The 19,312-nt window shown below is 44.1% G+C and overlaps 1 protein-coding gene across 1 annotated transcript in view; it reads left to right on the forward strand.

The window, feature by feature from the left end:
- LOC124615421 (guanine nucleotide-binding protein G(o) subunit alpha) overlaps nt 1-19,312 on the forward strand; it is a 533,614-nt gene that overhangs the window by 207,188 nt on the left and 307,114 nt on the right. The window contains exon 3 of the mRNA XM_047143294.1: nt 13,052-13,193. Within this exon, the coding sequence (XP_046999250.1) occupies nt 13,052-13,193 (142 nt within the window). The remainder of the gene's footprint in view (nt 1-13,051; nt 13,194-19,312) is intronic.

Here is a 19,312-nt window from a genome sequence, read left to right on the forward strand (position 1 = left end):
TCTTTATTACAGCATTTGAGAAGGACAAAATGGAATGTAACATCTCCGTAGCAGTCCAATCCGATTGCCAGCCCATTAGGTACACGGTCACATTAATTATTATCTATTTGGGCTGCTATCAGATCCCGATCGAGCGGGATAAGTCAGTAGATTAAACCGGAGTGTTACAAAGTGCAATAACAAATTCAGAGATCTATGCAAGTACACTCTAAGAGGAAAAACCGATGCGCCATGAAGTATTATTGAAAACTGTCACAAATTGGTTTTCATGCAGGTATCGACGGAAACGCAAAATTTTGGCGGCCGATGGATAGAAGTGTGGCGCTGCGACGCAATTTCACCGCGCAGCTGGCAAGGACAGTAATCAGGGGACATATCGATACCAGGGTGTAAAACGCCTGGGGGTACTAATGGCTGGGGTCCCTTAAACTAGAATCTCGCTTCTGACTGTGCACCCTGTCCACACCACGTACCTGATACTCCCATGGCCGTCTTATTGTTCTGCTCCACACTGCTGCTGGCTTGCCTGAAATTATGTTTCTAAATCTGCAAGCCGATTTAGGGGAGCCACTCAACATTAAACACAACACTGTCCTACGTCTGGTATGAACAACTATATTCTGAGACGATAAGAAAATCGCAGGTTGCGCTGTTTACATTCTAAGTCATGAGTGTGTATCCCAATTAACATTCTTGATGATTATCGGTCCACAATATCACTTGGACGAGCGTACGCGTAACCGACGCGACGCGGGTGATTGTTGATGATGAGGAAGCCGAATGATCGAGCGAAAAGTTCTTACGCTCGTCTCGCATACACAGATATCTGGTACCAGTCCTCCTTTACACTGGTAATAATACGGGGCGTTAAAAAAGTCTCTCCGCAGTGCCGTATGATTGTTAGCTGGGCGTGCCGTTATGATTGTTCGCCTGCCTGGGTTACTTCCCTTCAAGTGGACTCCCCTAACATATTCTGTACTCATTCATAGGGGAACTTGTGTTAAGTGAAATACTGAACGGTTATTTTCAACAAGATGGTGCAACCGCGCATGCAGCTCGTGTTTCAATGTCACTGCTTGCTGATGTTTTTGGTGTGTGTGTGTGTGTGTGTGTGTGTGTGTGTGTGTGAAATCTTATGGGACTTAACTGCTAAGGTCATCAGTCCCTAAGCTTACACACTACTTAACCTAAATTTTCCTAAGGACAAACACACACACCCATGCCCGAGGGAGTACTCGAATCTCCGCCGGGACGAGCCGCACAGTCCATGACTGCAGCGCCTGAGACCGCTCGACTAACCCCGCGCGGCCGATGTTTTTGGTGATCGCATAATTTCACAGGGACTTTGGCCTCCACGACCGCCTGACCTAACACCACCTGACTTTTTCTTCTGGGGTGCAGCGAAAGCAACAGTCCAGAAAAACCGTCCAAAATCCATCGATGAATTAAAAACTGCAATATCCACTTTCACTCCTTCTGTTACAGAAGAAATGTTACGGTTTGTGTTTGGAAACATGATTAGTCGAATTGAAGTGTGTATTCAACAACAGGGAGGACACTTTCAACTGTTAATGTGAAAATTTGTAAGTAAGAATGAATATTCAGTAAATAAATAACTTGTATTTCACTGAGTTTCATTTCGGTGCATTCACTGCGGCATACGGCACACGCAGCTAACAATCATACGGCACTGCGGAGAGATTTCTGAACACCCCGTATAGCACTGTTCATAAAGTTAAATTTTCGGTTCTCGGTTCTCACTTGTACGAGCGTGCGCTTAACCGTCGCGGTGCGGCTGATTGTTAATGATTCGGAACGCGATGACCGAACGCACGTTCTCACACTCGCAAGGAGACACTTGCGCTTGATTGAACTCATTTGTGGCAACTATTTTTTTACTGATTCACATTAGTTCATTCCAGGAGGCCGAACACGCCGCGGATTACCGATGTATGGTACGACCCGCAAACTGGCGGATACTCTCAGAAACGTTATCGGTGGCACTGCTCATATTTAATTACTTCTTTGCGCGATTTTCACTGAAACAACTTCCATATCTCATTACTATAGCACTTGTAGCAACACTTGAACTTCCATAACAATTCCCTGTACAAGTAGAGCTACCGACAGCACGGCATAACAGCTCCGAGTCCCGTGCTCGACTCTGCAAAAAGTGCAGTCGCTCGCAAAATACTCCGCAACCAAGCCAGCGATATGACAATATGCTTACAACAGTATAAAATCTTTGCGAATTTGATTCGTGTATTCAGTTGTACAGTAACTATGTCTCGCAAAGAGGTGCGCCAACAGCATACGTAGATGTCAGCATTTGAGACAGGACGTTTAGTTGGGCTCAAAGAAGCCGTGCAAACTGCTGCTTCAGTGACCACAATGGCCATTAATATGCAGCTCACAGAAAGGCGGCCTGAGCTCAACGCAGAGGTTGGGTCGACTACCATTGACCTCTTTACACTATCGAGCCCGTTTTCAGCGGTGTCGGGCACATTCGGCCTGGAATCTCACTGGCAGGAGTAGAACTGTCGTCAGTCATGACTCCCGCTTCGAACTTAGCTACGATGACCAGCGAACTCAAGTCTGGAGACGTCCCGGACAGCTGTGGGATACCAACTTGACTGTCGGCCGGCACACGGCCCCAAAGTCACGAGTGATGTTCTGGAGTGACACATCTTTTCGTGGCAAGACACCTTTGGTTGTCATCCACTGTACCCTTACAGCACAGCGGCACGACGACGATATTTTACACCCCTTTTCGCTGCCAATCATAGCAAGTCATTCTGAGCTTACGTTTCAGCAAGATAATACCCGTCCGCACACGGCGAGAGTTTCTGTCGCTTCTCTACGTGCTTGCCAAACCCTGTCTTGTCCAGCAAGGTCGCCGGACCTCTCCCCAATTGAGAACATTAGGAGCATTATGGTCAGAGCCCTCCAACCTGCTCGGGGTTTTAAAGATCTAACGCGCCAATTGGAGAGAATGGTTCAAATGGCTCAGAGCACTATGGGACTTAACATCTAAAGTCATCAGTCCCCTAGAACTTAGAACTACTGAAACCTAACTAACCTAAGGACATCACACACATCCATGCCCGAGGCAGGATTAGAACCTGCGCCATAGCGGCCGCGCGGTTCCATACTGAAGCGCCTAGAACCGCTCGGCCACCCCGGCCGGCAATTGGAGAGAATTTGGCACGATATCCCTCAGGAGAACATCCAAGAACTCTGTCAGTGCCAAGCCGAATAACTGCTTATAAGGGTCTGAGGTGAACCAACATGTTATTGATCTGCTCAGTTTGTTAAGCTCTTTCTCTCGAATAAATCATCCAATTTTTCTGAAACTGTTATTTCTTTTCTGTACATGTACATTACATCTACCGATATCCGTTAAGTCTTTCGTGGTGCGTCCCTTTTTTTCCCTTGAGTGTGTATTTACGCATACATATAAAGAAAAAAGTAATAAAAAGAGACCTCCTAAAAATGTGGGTAAACATTGTAGAGAGAGACTAAAGCTCCAGAACAGAAAATGGTTCAAATGGCTCTAAGCACTATGGGACTTAACATCTGAGGTCATCAGTCCCCTAGACTTAGAACTTCTTAAACCTAACTAACCTAAGGACATCACACACATCCATGCCCGAGGCAGGATTCGAACCTGCGACCGTAGCAGCAGCGCGGTTCCGGACAGGAGGCAGTTTCAGATAGATATAGGCTGCAATAGTTACGGAGAGATGAAGAAGACTGAACATGATAGAGAAACGTTGAGATGTGCGTCACATTAGACTTTGGCCTCAAGAACGCAACAACAAGAACAACAACAAACTAATAACGTAGAGGCCGTTCATGACCTCATTTTAACTCAACATAGCGAGCCATATTCTTGATACGTTCTTGTAAGTTGCATCTTTCTATCGTAATTCCTGGAACGGATTTTCTGAAATTTTTTACGGATTATTTCTTCAACACTGGGAACTCAGACGAAATCGTTTCAAGAGTTCTTGTCACGTCTTGCATAATGTTAAATATTACTCATATAGTTCGGTTATCAAATGAACGTTAATTCACCGTAAGGTTAAATCATGTTAACGTGTTGAACTTCTCACTGTAATAAGCTCTGCATTGTGTGCTCGCAAAAGTCGGCCGGAGTGGCCGAGCGGTTGTAGGCGCTATAGTCTGAAACCGCGCGACCACCACGGTCGCAGGTTCGAATCCTGCCTCGGGCATGGATGTGTGTGATGTCCTTAGGTTAGTAGGTTTAAGTAGTTCTAAGTTCTAGGGGACTGATGACCACAGCAGTTAAGTCCCATAGTCCTCAGAGCCTTTTTTCTTTTGTGCTCGCAAATATTTTTAAGAGAAACGGTAATCGCATCACTGATCTTACACTGAACGTTTTTAATGTCACAAACATGTGTGAGACAATGAAACGAAGATTCCAGTGGATGGAGTGTCCTACAGAAGCTATCATATCACTATGTGGCAGCTTTCGAATATTACACAACTAATCTCTGTTAATGTAAATAGAAAGAGGAATGCTTCAGACGTAACGCAGTCTGTGTGGAGGGAACTGCACATTCAATCCAAAGTAGCGGTATTTAGGCACGACTCAAACAATATCAATCATTGTTTTCGAGCGCTTGTAGTGCAAAAATATTCTACAATCGTAGTACTGCCGCTGGCCTTTAAGTTTTAAGCAGTAATTTCAATGCGAGATACTTTTTAAAGTTTCAACAACGAGGCTCTGTCTCGGAATCAGGCGAAAATCCAGAGAGATGCTGATCCTATGTAAAGTAGACAAGCGGTAAGACCCGATTAATACCTTCGCTGCGTTACAGCAGTCATAATGTTACCGACAACAGAGCTGCTAAAGCGGAATTACTGAACACTGTTTTCCGAAACTCCTTACCAAAGAAGATGGAGTAAAATTTCAAGAATTCCAATCAAGAACAGCTGCCCTCATAGTTTGGTAAATGTCCTCGATGTAGCTAAGCAACTTAAATCTCTCAATAAAGTTAATTCTTCCAGAATTAATTAACCAAAGCGTCTGAAAGCCAGAATAAATCATAAGTGGCTTGTCTGCCGTGTCTTCTAGCGTAGGCCTGTGCCTGAAAGTGTCTGATCTTTGGCACCTCCGAGCGCACACGTGTAGCGTAAACAATGCTGCTGATGCGAACTTCTCTCGAAGTCTACTGATTAAACAGCTCCCTCTATTTTTAACAATCATACAAAACCACTCCCTCGACCATAGATCCGCACATGTAGACTGGAAAGTTGCACAGGTCACACCAACGCACAAGAAAGGAAATAGAAGTAATCGTTGAATTGCAGATCTATATTCTTAGCAGCAGTTAGTAGTACGATTTTAGAATGCATATTGCGTGGCCAACATTATGAAATAATTGGAAGAAAACGATTAATTGACACATAACCGGCACTGATTCGGATAATATCGTTCTTAAGAAACACAACTATCTCTTTCTTCACACGAAGTAAGCAATGCTATCGACATGGGATCTCAGATTACTTCTGTGGTTTTATACCGGGTGATCAAAAAGTCAGTATAAATTTGAAACCTTAATAAACCACGGAATAATGTAGATAGAGGGGTAAAAATTGAAACATGCTTGGAATGACATGGGGTTTTATTAGAACAAAAGAAGTTCACAAAATGTCCGACAGATGGCGCTGGACAGCAAAACATCAGTGACTGCGCATGACAATCGTGTATAAAAGAAGCTGTAATGAGAGAGAGAATCAGATGCGCCAGCAGTCGCAGCATGTTGACGTTACCTGAAAAGGCGCTTTTAGTGAAGCTGTATTATGAGGATGGGGAATGTGCTAGTTCAGCGTTACGATCCTATCGCCATAGGAAAGGGATTCGAACGGGTAAAGTTCCGTTGACAAATGCAGCTGTGGCGAGAACGATATCGAAGTTCGAAGCCACGGGTTGTTTAGATGATAGACCCCGTAGTGGCCGACCGAGCACAAGGCGTAATGCTGCTGAGACAGTTCAGGAAGAAATGGAGACTGTAGCGGGTTCGTCTATACATGGGGAAGTCAACGCTCGTGCAGTCGCACGTCGCACCGGCATTCCATACACTACTGTTTGGTTGGCACTGCGGCGTACCCTCCGATGCTATCCATACAAAATCAATCGGCATCATGAACTGTTACCTGGCGATTTAGTGAAGCGAAGGGCATTTGCGGTGTGGGCGTTTCAATAGATGGCGGAAGATGACAATTGGTTGAGTAACGTGTTGTGGACCGACGAAGCTCATTTCACGCTCCGAGGGTCTGTCAACGCCCACAACTGCAGAATTTGGGCTACCGAAAGTCCTAGAACTGTCGTGGAAACTCCATTGCACGACGAGAAAGTCACGGTATGGGTTGGATTTACCACCTCTATCAATATCGGGCCTTTTTTCTTCGAGGAAATGCGTGATTCTGGTTTCGTAACTGCTACCGTGACGGGTGAGAGGTACGTCGATATGTTACAGAATCGCATCATCCCCAGCCTATCTGATAAATACCTGTTGAACGTACGATGTTTATGCAGGATAGCGCTCCACCCCCATATTGCTAGACGCGTGAAAGATCTCTTGCGCGCGTCGTTTGGTGACGATCGTGTGCTCAGCAGCCACTTTCGTCATGCTTGGCCTCCCAGGTCCCCAGATCTCAGTCCGTGCGATTATTGGCTTTGGGGTTACCTGAAGTCGCAAGTGTATCGTGATCGACCAACATCTCTAGGGATGCTGAAAGACAACATCCGACGCCAATGCCTCGCCATAGCTCCGGACATGCTTTACAGTGCTGTTCACAACATTATTCCTCGACTACAGCTATTGTTGAGGAATGATGGTGGACATATTGAGCATTTCCTGTAAAGAACAACATCTTTGCTTTGTCTTACTTTGTTACGCTAATTATTGCTATTCTGATTAGATGAAGCGCCATCTGTCGGACATTTTTTGAACTTTTGTATTTTTTTGGTTCTAATAAAACCCCATATCATCCCAAGCATGTGTGTCAATTTGTACCTCTCTATCTACATTATTCCGTGAGTTATTCAGTTTTCAAGTTTATACTGACTTTTTGATCACGCAGTATTTACAGAAGGCTTTGGCACCACTCATCACAAGCAACCTCTAATCAGATTACATGCCTGTGGAGTATCTACCCAATTGTGCGACTGGATACGTGATTTCCTGTCAGAAAGGTTACATTACGGAGTAAATGATGGTAAGGCATCTAATGAAACAGAAGTGATATCTGAGGTTCCACAAGTCAGTGTTATAGTCCTTGTGTTGTTCTTAACCTGCATACGCGATTTAGGAGATAATTTGAGCAGACTTCTTAGATTGTTCGCAGTACAGACGTTAAAAGATCAAAACGAACTGCAGAATGATTTAACACCAGATGACTGCATGGTGCGGAAAGTTGCAATTGACACTTAACAATACAAAGTGTGAGGTCCTCGACATGAATATTAAAAAAATCCGTTAAATTTCGGCTACACGCCAAATTTAAAGATTGTCGATTCAACTGAATACTTAGGAATTGCCATTAAGAACAACTTAAACTGGAATCATCACGTACAAAATCTTGTTGGGAAGCGAACAAAAGACTACTTTTTTATTGTCGGATAAGATTTAACAAATCCACGAAATAGACTGCATACAGTACGTTTTTCTGTCTTGTGGAGTATTGCTGTGCCGCATGAGATCGTTACCAGATAGGTTCAGGGGAGACCATCGTAAGAGTTCAAAGAAGGATAGTTCACGGATATAAGCGAGTTGAGACAGCAGTCGTTAAAACAAAGACGATTTGTCGTTGCAGCGAGATCTTTTCGCGGAATTCCTCCTCCGAATGCGACAATATTTTGTTGACTCCCGCCTATATGGGGAGAAATTGCCATTGTTATAAAATAAGAGAAATCAGATCTCGCACGAAAAGATTTAGATGTTCATTTTTCCCTCGTTCCGTTCGAAAGTGGAACTGTAGAGAAATATTCTGAAAGTGGTTCAATGGACCAAAGCTTTCGAACACTGAAGTGTGAACTGCAGATCAGTTAAGTACATAGCTGTATAAGCAGAGCTAAGTATATGTTCATCCGCGGAGAAAATTGGAAATTTCCGGTAAGGTCTTATGAGACCAAACTGCTGAGGTCATCGGTCCCTAAGCCTACACACTACTTAATCTAACTTAAACTAACTTACACTATGGACAGCACACACACCCATGCCCGAGGGAGGACTCGAGCCTCCGACGGGGGGAGCCGCGCGGACCGTGACAAGACGCCATAGATCGCTCGGCTACCCCACGCGGCTCATCCGCGGAGACCTCTAGCCTTTAGACTATATAACTACCTCTTCCAACTTCAGTCAAACCTCAACATTTCTCATGCTTCCATCTACGATAACCGAACAGTGCTACCAGATGCTTTCGCACAGGGTGAGTGGGAACAGAAATACTAGAAAATGGACTCGACGAGTGATCGCGACTTATTCTGTCTTGGAAGAAATATAAATTTCTCACGACGTGTTCGTTACATTGTGATTAGTTGGTTGATTCGGTGAGGAGATCAAACAGCGAGGTCATCTGGCTCATCGGATTAGGGAAGGAAGTCGGCCGTGTCCTTCCAAAGGAACCATCCCAGCATTTGCCTGAAGCAATTTAGGGAAATCACGGAAAACCTATATGAGGATGGCTGGAAGCGTGTTTGAACCGTCGTCCTCCCCAGTGCGAGTCGTGTGTGTTATATGGCGGTTGTGAACATTTCTAAACGGAAATCGCTAATATCATTCAGTGCCATTACAAATGGTTCAAATGGCTCTGAACACTATCGGATTTAACATCTGAGGTCATCAGTCCCCTAGAACTTAGAACTACTTAAACCTAACTAACCTAAGGACATCACACACATCCATGCCCGAGGCAGGATTCGAACCAGCGACAGTAGCGGTCGCGCTGTTCCAGACTGTAGCGCCTAGAACTGCTCGGCCACAACGGCCGGCTTGTGCCGTTACATCTTCACTGACTTCGCCCCTTTGTTTCGCTTTTGTGAATCTAATTCAGTTAATAACCAGGAAGAAGATTATAGTTCTGTGTAGTATGCAAGATAAACGCAGCTTCAGCAAGAGGAATAACAAATGGGCTACATTTCATTTCGTGCTCTTACAAAAAAATGTTCGTGTGATGACCAGATATGATCCGATCTCTCCGCTTGTTGACTAAGCAGAATCGAATAAAATGATAACGAGGAATCTGAACGGCGAAGGCAAACATGCAATCTGGTCACGCGACTGGTAGCCAGTGCCCTTCAATAAATCACTGCCTGTTCTATATAGGGTGCCCAGAGCGCTATTTTCTACACTGTTAAACGTAATAAGTTTTCTTAAGCTTAAAGCTTGTAACACCTCAACCGTCTTCCACGTCTGCTATCCAAAACCAACGAAGAAATTGTCATGACCAGTATGTGAAACGAAGAGATTGTAACGAGAAGTGACTGTATATACGAGGGGCGCCCAATAAGTAATGCAACACTTTTTTTCCGAAAGTAGATAGGTTTCGTTCAGGATTCCAATACACCATATTATCTCCCACTCTTTGGGCTACAAAACATTATTTCGCAACGTAAGCTCCGTTCAATGCGATGGCCTTAAGCCACCTTATTGGGAGGGTGTGTATGCCCACATGGTACCACTCTAATGGTACATCTTGCTAAATCAATAACCTTCCCATCATCCACTTACTGACTCCCGCGAAATGCAATCTTCATTGGGCCAGACAGATGAAAGTCACAAAATGTGAGAACCCTGCTGTAGGAAGCACCGTCCACGCTCCTCTCTGACGTCACCAATATCGACAGAGAAGTCCAGTTGTGCAGCGAGGTGTTTGATTATGCTCCGTCGATCACCTCGAATGAAAGAGTCCGCAGGTTCCAAGAATGCAGGAGTCATAGCTGTGTGTGACCGGCTGCCACGTTGGAGATCGGACAGGTTTACGCGACCTAGCTGTGATGATGTCAGCCGGCCGGAGTGGCCGTGCGGTTATAGGCGATACAGAGGGTAGAGGGTAGAGGGGTTTTGTGGGCGCACGGCAGCAAGGTCTTCAGCGCCCGTTCAGTATCATAGTGAGACGGGTGTCAAGGAGAAAAAAAAAAAAAGCTCAGAATATTTACATAAAACGGAACATAAAACACGGGAAACAATCATCGGAAAAGATGTGCTCACCCACACCGAAGCGTGGGATGAAGCAGGGCGTCAGCAGTAAAACATGGACAACACAGGAAGAAAACGAGAGAGGGGGCTAAAACAATGTAGCAGATGGAAGTGGCTGGCTGACCGCAAGGAAAAAAAGGGAGGAGTCAGCCACTCTGCAATACACTAAAACCTCCAGCCTAAAAGTTTAGGCCAGAGTCCAGACACATCACAAAACTTAAAAACCCTAGACACACACGTCTCATCATTAGCTAAAACACAGGGCAGATCACCATCAACTTGTGCTTCTGCCCTTGCATCACGGTATAAAATGCAGTCTTAAAATGTGCGGACAGAGTCTAGAACTGCGTGACCGCTACGGTCGCAGGTTCGAATCCTGCCTCGGGCATGGATGTGTGTGATGTCCTTAGGTTAGTTAGGTTTAAGTAGTTCTAAGTTTTAGGGGACTGATGACCACAGTAGTTAAGTCCCATAGTGCTCAGAGCCATTTGTGATGATGTCAGAGGCTTCGAACAACGACTCACCGTGCTTTTGTTCGCTGCCAGGTCTCCGTAGACATTCTGAAACCTCCTATGAATATCTGCGATACTCTGGTTATCTGCCAAAAGAAAAGCAGTGCCAGTGCTCTGCTTGGAACGCTCCCCCGATATGACGCCATTCTTAAGGCTACGTATAATGCTGCGACCTATCGGAACTTCATGGTACTATAGGGGCTGAAGCGGGAATACTCCGCGAGCTCTCACAACAAATTCCGAATTTTTACAACCGAAACTACCAGGGGAAAAATGTGTTGCATTACCTATTGGATGCCCCTATATACTTACTCAGCAAAGCATTTTGAAGTCCATGACTGGTAGTATTTAATGTGGTACAATATGTCAGGGTTTCTTTCTATTCACGTATAGAGCGTGAGAACAATGACTGCCCAGATGTTTCTGTGCGTACCATAATTAGTCTAATATCGTTGGCCTCAACAGGAGCGATACGTAGGGACATTAGGAATTTCTGTAGGTTATGCTTACCGTTTTTGAAGCAGGTTTTCGTGAGATGTTTAAGGTTCTGCTAGCTCAGGTTTTTCAACATATCAGTGACACTCCCCGGTGAGTGAAAAAAATCTGTGACTTAACTGATTCTTCCGTCCTTTCGTGTTTGAACAGCACAATAATAAATGAAAAGTACTGTATTTCGTATGTTTTACAGTATTAATTTATTCAGTTAACCGTTTTTCCGCCTACAAGGCCATCATCAGACTTTAACTGTCTCTATGAAATTATAAGCAGGAGATCCCGGCTTCGAGTCCCGATCGGGGTACACATTTTTCAACTGTCCCCGTTGACCCTTCAAGTGAATTTCTGCCCTTTGTCGTTTTGTGGTAGGTTCGTGTTAATAACACATATTCTCGTCACCCGTGATGATTTTTTCCAGAAAACAGTTGTCCGCATTTTGTATTTCACTCATATCACGGCAGGTGTCCTTGCGTCGTTGTTGTTCATGAGTCTAGGTGTACGGGACGTACACTCTTCTCTTCTTCAACACATTGTGGAGAGTGTCTTAAACAACTGATTTGGAGATGTTGGTCCGTTGTGATTTGTGACAGAACAACCTTGACACACTATGGCTTCCAGTCCACTACTTAACACAGCCTGCTCACAACTGACAGGTCGAATGCATACCTGTTGTTTATAGTTGATAGGTTAAGCTGTCAACGCAGTTAATGCGCAGACATCACTTATACACCGGGAATAAAATCAGCCTTGGAACTTGTTAGACGAACAGTACAGGGCTATTACAAATGATTGAAGCGATTTCATAAATTCACTGTAGCTCCATTCATTGACATATGGTCACGACACACTACAGATACGTAGAAAAACTCATAAAGTTTTGTTCGGCTGAAGCCGCACTTCAGGTTTCTGCTGCCAGAGCGCTCGAGAGCGCAGCGAAACAAAATGGCGACAGGAGCCGAGAAAGCGTATGTCGTGCTTGAAATGCACTCACATCAGTCAGTCATAACAGTGCAACGACACTTCAGGACGAAGTTCAACAAAGATCCACCAACTGCTAACTCCATTCGGCGATGGTATGCGCAGTTTAAAGCTTCTGGATGCCTCACGGTTTAAAGTTTATGGCCCCTTTTTCTTCTGCGAAAAAAACGTTACAGGACACGTGTATCTGGACATTCTGGAAAATTGGCGCATGCCATAACTGGAGACCGACAGCACCGACTTCATCTTTCAACAGGATGGTGCTCCACCGCACTTCCATCATGATGTTCGGCATTTCTTAAACAGGAGATTGGAAAACCGATGGATCGGTCGTGGTGGAGATCAAGATCAGCAATTCATGTCATGGCGTCCACGCTCTCCCGACTTAACCCCATGCGATTTCTTTTTGTGGGGTTATGTGAAAGATTCAGTGTTTAAATCTCCCCTACCAAGAAACGTGCCAGAATTGCGAGCTCGCATCAACGATGCTTTCGAACTCATTGATGGGGACATGCTCCGCCGAGTGTGGGAGGAACTTGATTATCGGCTTGATGTCTGCCGAATCACTAAAGGGGCACATATCGAACATTTGTGAATGCCTAAAAAACTTTTTGAGTTTTTGTATGTGTGTGCAAAGCATTGTGAAAATATCTCAAATAATAAAGTTATTGTAGAGCTGTGAAATCGCTTCAATCATTTGTAATAACCCTGTATATGTTGGCGACAGAATGCTCTTACGTTAGGATAACAGTGAATTCTGAATAACCGTATATTCAGCTACTTTTTTCCAACTCTAGTGTACGTAACCTGAGCTTACTGTTGCCCCCTTGTGCGCAGGATCATCCACGAGAGCGGCTTCACGGCGGAAGACTTCAAGCAGTACCGGCCCGTCGTCTACAGCAACACGATCCAGTCGCTCGTCGCCATCCTGCGGGCGATGCCCAACCTCGGCATCAGCTTCTGCAACAACGAGAGGGAGGTGAGTCGCTTCACAAGCCTTCCGCCTTCCACTTTGCGTGTTGCGACGTAAACTGCCGCTACGGAACACCTGACGTGCCTCACCTGTGATAGCATTGTTCCTCGGTAGCTGAGCTGGTACTGTTGTCTGTTATCTTGCTGTCATTTCGGTTTACGACAAGTTCGAAATGACGGACCTAACACTACAGCATTTAGCTCAATACTTTCTCGTTTTATGACACAAACACTACGGGGATAATCAGCTTGTGTAAGATAATGTAAACAGCTTATACAGAAGGAGGTGGTACGCACATCCTTCTACAAAAGTCACTGGTGTACTGAACTTAAGAAGGAAAATAACTTTCGTTTGAAGTGTCCCGCCAAGCAACATACATCGGTGAAACTGGGACCATACATAGAAAGAACTGTTGCCGTATTGTACAGAAGGTAACTGAAACAAATACGCAGAGAGACCAACAGAAGTGAAACTTATTCAAAGATAATAATTGCACGGTAGTGACCGCGTTTTCTGACGGTCCGCTGGACATTACAAACGGCAGTACATAGTTGTTAGTACGTGTGTGATCACCAAGAACGGCAATGCATACTCTGCAATGTGCTTTCACGCTGGCCACAAGTTGATGTGGTAGGGCTTTCAGTTGCTCCACCAGCGCGGCTGACAAGTGCGGGGGTGGTCATTGGTGCATTTGGAGAAATGCAACGCCCTGCCACAGGAACTTAGTACCAGCCTTGTGGCCAGCGTAGGAGCAAATTGTAGAACATACATACTCCATGTTAAGAATCATGTTTCACCTTTTGTGAAGTTCAGGAGAGCATCGCTAATCGCGGGACGTCATTTAATTATTGCCTTTGAATAAAAGTGTCATTTCTGTGGCCTCATAGCGTATTTCTTTCAGTTATGTTTTGTAGAGTACTTTGGGAGTTGTTTCTGTGCATGGTCCAAGTTTCATTGAGTTATGTTACTTGAAATTGACACATCAAGCGAAAGTGTGGTGTCACCGCCAGACACCACACTTGCTAGGTGGTAGCCTTTAAATCGGCCGCGGTCCGTTAAGCACGTCTCACACGGAGCAAGGTTCGCCGCAAGTTGGCGAGATGGCGTGCATGCCGAAGCTCTCCCACAGTGCAAGATCGGCAGCTAGTTGTGTTGTGATCGGCTGCATGTTGTATCGGACGAAGATGGCTGCTTCAGGTACAGATGTTCAGAGCAAACTGGCGTTATTAGCTGTTTTGGTGCTAAACGATACAGAAATGCATGCTAATGAGAGAAGAAGAAAGAAAGAATGGACGAAAAACTGTATTAAGAGGAGAAACGCTGGAAAAAGGTGTGCTCTCCATGCTTCATAAAGAGTTGAGGTTAATTCACATAACACCTACTTTTGTTTGAAAAGTATCACCATTTCATTACTGTTTGATTTTATAAATATACCAATAATGACTGTTATATACGACTTTATTTTATAGGATAGAAGATCGTACATCATTTCCAAATTTCATATGAATGGATGTATTAGTATTTGCAACTCTTTCTAGTGTCTCTGCACGCAAGTGTTTATTATAATAGTTTGCGCTTTTCACGACGTACAGACACTGTTCTGCCATATAAGTACATATCAATGTTTCAATCGCTTCCTTGGACCACTGCAGTGCCATTATTTAATAATTATAAGAACTTCCTACCGCACCTCACAACAGCAGAAAAGCAACTATCAACAAAGGCTTCCCGCCCAAGCTTTCCGCGTCTGACGTCACAAACGAAACGCCTCATGATTGGCCAACGCAGGTAGCACGCAGGGAACCTTGCAAGAAAAATAGCGCTGGACCTATCCTGGAAATCTTACAAGGTTCCCAGCAAGGTAGCCCGCTAGCAGACGACGGAGCCCGCAAGGTAGCCGCCGCGCGAGCCAGCAAGGAAACTTACAGCGAATCTTGCTCCGTGTGAGACGGGCTTTAGTATACGTCGGACCCGCGTGTCGCCACTATCAGTGATTGCAGACCGAGCGCCGCCACACGGCAGGTCTAGAGAGTCTTCCTAGCACTCGCCCCAGTTGTACAGCCGACTTTGCTAGCGATGGGTCACTGACAAATTACGCTCTCATTTGCCGAGACGATAGTTAGCATAGCCTTCAGCTACGTCATTTGCTACGACCTAGCAAGGCGCCATTAGCAGTTACTATTGATGCTGTAAAACATGTACCGTCAAGAGCGATGTTCACCAGTTGTGGATTAAAGTTAAGTATTCCAGCAGCTACGTACGTTCTTTGCTACTATAAAGTCCTTGCCCTGTTCCAGACCTCACGCCAGCCTGCGTGAGCTTAAACGTGTGCCTTTCGGCTTCCACATAGTGGCGTGGCTGTCTTGCCAAGCCACAACAGATAGTTTCTTTCGTCTTTAAGTTTTGTACACCAGCGTATATTTTACGGTATAAAACCAATCAGTTTCTCATATTTTTCTTAAATACATTTACAAGAATGTATATTGCAACGTTTATCACATAGAGAAGTGTTGCAAGTTAATGTAATGTTGTGATGAATTAACATACATTTCATTACGAACTACATTAGAAACATTTGACTGTATGCAATATAAAACTGTTGGTAACGACTTCATTCGACTCCCCAATGTTGTGGTAATGATCTGCATAAAAATGGAAACATGTTTCGGTAAATACGTCAGTTAACTGTAACTTAGGAAACGCATCAAGAATATGACAGGCTAAGTAGTAGTAAAATGTGGTTATGAATGGCTTTTACGTACTTAATTAATGGAAAATAAATTACGATATCCGACAAAAATTTAGGCGAAGCGCAAGCCTATCGTCAGAACTCAGGCGTGTTGAATGGATTAATGTAATACACAAATTTTTAATATCCGCAGGTGCCTACAAAAGATATGCGGTTAGCATTTTTTTTATCCGCGAAGACCTCTAGGGTTTGAGTAATAGACAGATAACTGCTTCCCCTCCTGCTTAACTGCAACAGTTTTCTGTTTCTGTAGAAGAGACAGCCGCCACTTTTTTGGAAGATATCGCTCATGAGATCCAAGCATTTATGTGGAACCAGCACGAAGGAGCACTTTGCGTATCATACTAGCGAACATTGGCGCCAGACGTTTGCTGATAGGTGGATAATGAGGTCGTGTTTCATTACATTCATCTGCCCCACTTGATATCTCTTTTGGTATCACATAAAACGTCTTGTGTACGTGACACACGACTAGACTAAAGAGTACCTACTACCAAGAACTCTCCCTGATGTGACACTTATCGGACAGCGCCTATGTTATACGAGTGGGTGCAACACAACTTTGTGGGACGATGTCATGCATGCAGAGAAACTGAGGGACGCCAATTTGACCAACTGTCGTCAGTTTATCAGTTTATGTAAATTTTTCTTTTAAATAATATTATCGGGAAAATATGACAAACTGTTCATGGAGATTGACTATGTTCTCTTGTTTTTTATATTTTATACAACACAATATGAGCATTTCACGCTGACTTAACTGGTTTAGGACAACAGTGATCATCTTCAGTTTGCCATTAGGTAAAAAGAGGAGATACATATACTATAAAAGCTACTATAAAATATGTCTAGCTGCAAATGCATCTAACAGCGCTGTTGAGAATAGGTGAGGGGCGTTCGTCTCAGACAAACCGACACATCTGTAGCGGCAGAGCACAGCTTCAACGAAGAACTCAGGTTTGTTTTTGACAAGACAAACGTGCTGTACCGCGCCAAGGTGTTCTGGGTTGCCATCAAAGAGCCAGTGGAAATATATGGCGATCTTGTCCACTGGGACACTAGTTTCCAGCTGAGCTCCGTGTGGAGTGAGACGTTAACAAAAATACGTCAGAAATGCTCTGATGTGAAAGCAGTGCAGGCACCGAGAAAACTAGACAGGCAGCTCCAGCATTCAACGCCCGGACCGCCTACATCCCGTCAGAGGAACCCCCATCACCTGCTGTGACAATTCTCCCAGAGGCTCGCAGATGGTCCACATGTTGGGGTCTCGGCAGAAGAGTTTTCGGTCCAGCGTCTATAAAGAAACGAACCAGACATGAACTCCACACTTCGCCTGAAGATAACGGACAGAAAACTCGTCAAAACGTTGCCACAACACGACGTCAAGAATCGTCTGATAACCCGAAAAGATTTACGTAATAACATTCGCCTAGAAAGTCTCATTTCCCATATACCAAGTGACTATCTACACAATGATAAAATAGCGTACGATTGTATCTGTATTTGCGAAAGGGATAGCAACTTGGCACTTTTGTAGCTTTATTCGTTAGGGTAATGTGACGTGATTTTTTTAAAAAATTTAAAATCTTTTAAAAATGATAAACAATCTTTAATTTTAATCATTTGTAAAAATGGGGGAGGAGGGATGGGGGAATGATGGGAGCTGTTCATAAGCACATGAGAATGTTAATAGACCCCCACTGTTGCTTGCTTAACCACAACGTCTAAAGATTGATGGTTGATTGTTTGGTGGTACGATCTTATGTCTTATAACAGCTACTTTTCAGAGCCACGAGGTTCCTTTTGCGCTAAATACTGCTTGACATTCTCTGCTCCACCCCGAGTGCCAAATCGTCTGAAGTCCTAGAAAATAAATTAGAAAAAAAAGCACTCCGTGTCATCCTCGGTGGAGGATGCGGATAGGAGGAGCGTGTGGTCAGCACACCGCTCTCCCGGTCGTAAGATGGCATTCTTGACCGAAGCCGCTACTATTCGGTCGAGTAGCTCCTCAATTGGCTTCACGAGGCTGAGTGCACCCCGAAAAATTGCAACAGCGCATGGCGGCCTGGATGGTCACCCATCCAAGTGCCGACCATGCGCGGCAGCGCTTAACTTCAGTGATCTCACAGGAACCGGTGCATCCACTGCGGCAAGGCCGTTGCACAGAAAATACGTTAGAGAGGAAAAAATTAGTACACTCTTTTAGAGGTTTCCGGTTCACTCAAAATTTATTGTTGCAATAGTGCATATGGAGTACGTGAAATGATTACATCCCACGCCCGGGTTCCCGGGTTCGATTCCCGGCTGGGTCAGGGATTTTCTCTGCCTCGTGATGGCTGGGTGTTGTGTGATGTCCTTAGGTTAGTTAGGTTTAAGGGGCTCCGGAACGCCCTATACTTGCAATGTTAAAATAACGCTTATAAATTACATCTTTCCTCACAAAGTATTTGAGGTAGGAAGTTGAACTTTTTACAGATTATTTATTGGAATATGGGCTACAACTTAACACGGGGATTTTACAAAATTTTAGATCAGTTATTAAAGATGATTTTTTTCAATTGTAATGAAAATTCACAACATTTTTTTGCAATTTTTTATTTATATATTCAAAAATATACAGTTTTTTGGAAAAAGGCTGTGTTAAATTATGCAGAAGGTACTGTGTAACATTTACTGAAAGTTTGAAACAAATATGTTTGGAAGATCCTTAGAAAACATGTAATTAGTATGAGAAAATAAAAGTTTTGGGAATCGAGCGACAGAGATGGGATTAACTTTTTAGTGCATTCCAGGTCCATAGGATGGATTATCTTCATCCTCTGCAAACTACTCCTCCAGCTTCCTCTTGTTCCTCCTCCTGTTTACTCTTGCTTGTATTTCTAGACTCTTTACAGCCCTGTCTGTAGCCCGAAGGCGTTCCTTGTCTAAAGCAAGCATCGCTCGTTGTTGTGTTCGTAGATTTTGCTACCATTTTCTTCAGTTGCAGTTACTGCAGCACTGTTCCAAAAGGTGGTCATGTATGAACACTTATCACATTTCAGTTGTATTTCACTAGCAAGTCCTACGTGCTTTATTATGGAGAGTTCCAGACCAACTTCACTACAATGAATACATCTTACACAGTTTGAAAAAATTCCTTTGAGAACCGACATATCAAATATTTCATTCACATCCGATTCGCCCATAAAACATTCATAGTTTTCACTCATTGAACCAAGCTTCTTCTGTGAAGTATTTTCTTTCCCACTTTGACTGCTATGGGCAGGTGTACTTGAGAGGTTAGGTTCACTCACTTGGTTATCGTCTTTATTGTTTACAGTAATAACACATACCTTTGGCTTTCCAACATTTCTCCTTTTCTTAAAAGCCTTCAGAG

This window comes from Schistocerca americana, chromosome 5 (genome assembly GCF_021461395.2).
Source record: "Schistocerca americana isolate TAMUIC-IGC-003095 chromosome 5, iqSchAmer2.1, whole genome shotgun sequence".
Lineage (NCBI taxonomy): Eukaryota > Metazoa > Arthropoda > Insecta > Orthoptera > Acrididae > Schistocerca > Schistocerca americana.